The following is a 3,273-nucleotide window of genomic DNA, read 5'->3' as shown; positions in this document are numbered from 1 at the left end:
GATCTCTGTGAGTTCAAGGCTAGCCTGGTCTACATAGGGAGTTCCAGGACAGCTGGGGCTATAGGGAGACCCTATCTCAAAAAGACCAAAAAAACCCCCAAAACACAAAAACCAACCAAACAAACAAAAAAACCCAGGGTCTCTCTAGCCCCAGCCTGCCTTGATCTCACAGAGAAACCCCTGCCTCTACTTTGCCACTTCAATAGAAGACTAGAACATTGCTTTAATACTCAACTGTTCTTTATTTTACTTACTGCAAATTGTACAGTCCCAGAAGACCCATTCCTCGAAAATCTGTTTTTGGATCATCACCTTGGAAACCAATTTCACACCACTGCTTAGAAATCCTAGATTCCAGTGGAGTGTTGGGCTTCAAGAATTTCCATAACTAGAGAGAGAGAGAGAGAGAGAGAGAGAGAGAGAGAACCACTTTTTGATGCACACACACAAATACCCTTTCTTATTGGTTCAGATTTTGTGAACTACATTTTTAGGAGGGGATTTGCAAAGATTAATATATACAAATACATTACAATTAAAGATGCCATCATCTTTCAATTATATAACAGTTCTCAAAGTATGGTCTGAAGATTCCTTGAAGGTACTTAAGACCTTTTCAGCCTGAGTTATAAAAAACCCAAAACACTATTTCCTGATAAAAGCAAGAGGTTATAAGCACTTATTCTCATTTCAAGAGTGAACGGTAGAATTTTCTGGACAGTGTTTGACATTATGAAGTCATTGTTTTGAAGGCCATGGTGTGTGCTTGGATATCTTAGTGTTTTAAACCCTTCTGTCTTAGTTTCTAATCAGAAATGAGGTACACAGATAATGTCCTACAAAGATGCTCTTTTGAGCTCTCTAAAATATTTAAGACTACAAGGTAAAAGGAAAATGGAAAAATTTGAGCCCATTGGCTAGTCAACCCGAAAGAAAAATTTTCTAACATATCAGAATTTTTAGAGGCACTATTAGTAAAAACAAGAGAGGACTGGTTCCTTAGGTCTCCCCAGTAACAGGAATGAATGTAAACATTATCATATAGGTAAAGGAACACCAGCAATGCTTGTAGCCTTGAAATATGGTATCATCTTCAAGAGTTGCCTACAAGAATTTCAGTCAAAATCAACTATGTCCAGGTATAAATTCTGAACATTATACCTTTCACTGCTTAAATAATTAACTTATTTTTCCAAGTTTTTTTTTTTAATAGAAAACTAGGTTTAGCACACATCATGGGAACTAGGCAGGTAGAGAAATGACAGATATCAATACTCATTGCTCTGTAAATATGTGATGCTTAAATCTAGTAGATGCTATCTCTAGTAAGGATAGGTGTACATGAAAGATTACTTTTTAGTAGCATATTTAGTACATATTTTCATTATAGACACAACATAAACATAAATATATACATGCAAATACGTGTTCTTTGTGTGTTGGGGGGATGGAATGGGGTACATGAACATATCTACACAAGTGAGTGGGGCCAGAGGGTGATGTATGGTGTCTTCCTGAGTTTGTAAGCTATGGCAGCAAACTCTGTAAATGATGGTAACTATCTGGGCGGTGAACTGTGTGATCTCTGCTGTAACTATTTCCTTTTCCTTTGTAACAGGATATCAACCAGAGACTGTGAAAACACATGGCCGTGGTCTTCTTCCAATAAAAAGTTACTTACAAAAATGGGTTGTGAGCCAAATTTCGTTCACCTGCTTTTGTCTTCTGACTCTTGTTCTAAACAATATTGTGAAGTAGGAAGCAAAGGCATTATCCGTCTTAAAGATGAAGATGTCTGAACAAGGGCAGCTATATACCAGCATCAGCCAGCCCCTGGAAATACAAGCGTGGACTAGGCACGGCTTTCTCTGAAGAAATGGTGCAGCACTGTAGTTAGGAGTCCTATCTAACAATGTGAGCTTGCACAATTTTTAACTGCTCAGACTGTTTCCTCTCCATGCCCCAAAATGGGATAACACCAATAAATCAGCAAAATGTTATTGTGAGAACTGAATGAAGAAATCTGTACAGCATTCCCTGTAACGACTGGAACACAGCAAACATCCAGCGAGGGTCTCAACATCATGGCTATATTGGTCTCATACTGGAATTCAAATACACCAATGGGCAGACTAAAGATCCCACTTCTATGTGTGTTTGGGGGAAGCTAAAGAATATTTCAATGAATAAGAATTTAAAAACTCAGGTGGCTCCTGTGGAGAGAATAACATGAAAAAGACTAGGCGCCATGAGTACTCATGAGCCCACATGTTTAAAATTGACAAAAACCAGGACCAGCCTTATCAAAAGGCTGCAGGACGGGCAGGCGCCGGTCAAGCTTCACAGATCAAGCCATAAACAAGTTTTACGGGTAGAACTCCTGACCACCCTGAGGGCCCGATACCAGGAAATCAAGGGAAAAACATCTGTGCCTCTGAGGTCACCTCCCATTTAGCAATCCCACTTCCCCTTAGCCCCGACCCTTACCCCATATCTCTGCATACTTTTGAAATTATTGTGTGTGTGTTTGAATTAACCAATAACTGCTCTTCTGCTTCTGTACCCTGCTTCTGCTCTATAAAAACTGCCAAACCCCAACCTGGGGCGCGCAAGTCCTCCGAGGAGACTCTGTGCCCACAGGTACCTGTGTATCAAATAAACCTCTTGCTGTTGCAACCCGAAAGGCTGACTTGTCCTCAGTGGTCTCACTCTTACAAAGATGTGCTTGTTTTCCTGTGCCTGTGTTTCCTCATAGAGTTTATTTCCAGTTTTGTTAATTTTCCTGCAGATTAATGATTTTACTTTTTAGCTGAATACAATTCCATTGTATCATTGTGTCATATTTCTATTTCCTGTTCACCAGTTGATGGGAATCTAGATTGATTCTATTTCCTGGCTATTGTGAATGAAATGAGAATAAAGCAAAATGAGCAAAGGTATGGAGTCCTTTGGTTATGTGACCAGGGATGGTTAACTGTGTGTTAGGGTTTTTCTGATTTTAGCTTTTTGGGTGATCATTGTGGCTGCGCCAGTTTGCAATCGCTCAAACAGTGAATAAAGATCCTCCTTTTTCCACAACCTCACCTACATTTGTTTCTTCTTGATTTCTTGATGAAAGCCAGGCTGAGTGGAGTGAAGTAGAAACCCACAGTAGTTTTAATTGGTTTGTATCTGATTACTAACATTGAAACTTTACAAAAGTGTTAATTAGCCATTCTTATTTCTGCTTTGAGAAATCTTTGTTCAGATCAGTAGCCTATTTTTTGATTGGGT

The 3,273-nt window shown here is 39.3% G+C and overlaps 1 protein-coding gene across 5 annotated transcripts in view; it reads right to left on the bottom strand.

The window, feature by feature from the left end:
• Elmod1 (ELMO domain containing 1) overlaps window positions 1-3,273 on the bottom strand; it is a 97,008-nt gene that overhangs the window by 22,697 nt on the left and 71,038 nt on the right. For all 5 annotated transcript variants that reach the window (XM_029561893.1, XM_008829702.3, XM_008829704.3 and 2 more), the window contains one exon: window positions 255-388. In XM_029561893.1, coding sequence (XP_029417753.1) covers window positions 255-388 — 134 coding nt within the window. The remainder of the gene's footprint in view (window positions 1-254; window positions 389-3,273) is intronic.

The sequence above is a fragment of the Nannospalax galili genome, unplaced genomic scaffold, assembly GCF_000622305.1.
Source record: "Nannospalax galili isolate Female #2095 unplaced genomic scaffold, S.galili_v1.0 scaffold854, whole genome shotgun sequence".
NCBI lineage: Eukaryota > Metazoa > Chordata > Mammalia > Rodentia > Spalacidae > Nannospalax > Nannospalax galili.
The sequence above is the reverse complement of the archived record's forward strand: the minus strand, read 5'-3'. Positions and strand labels throughout refer to the sequence as shown.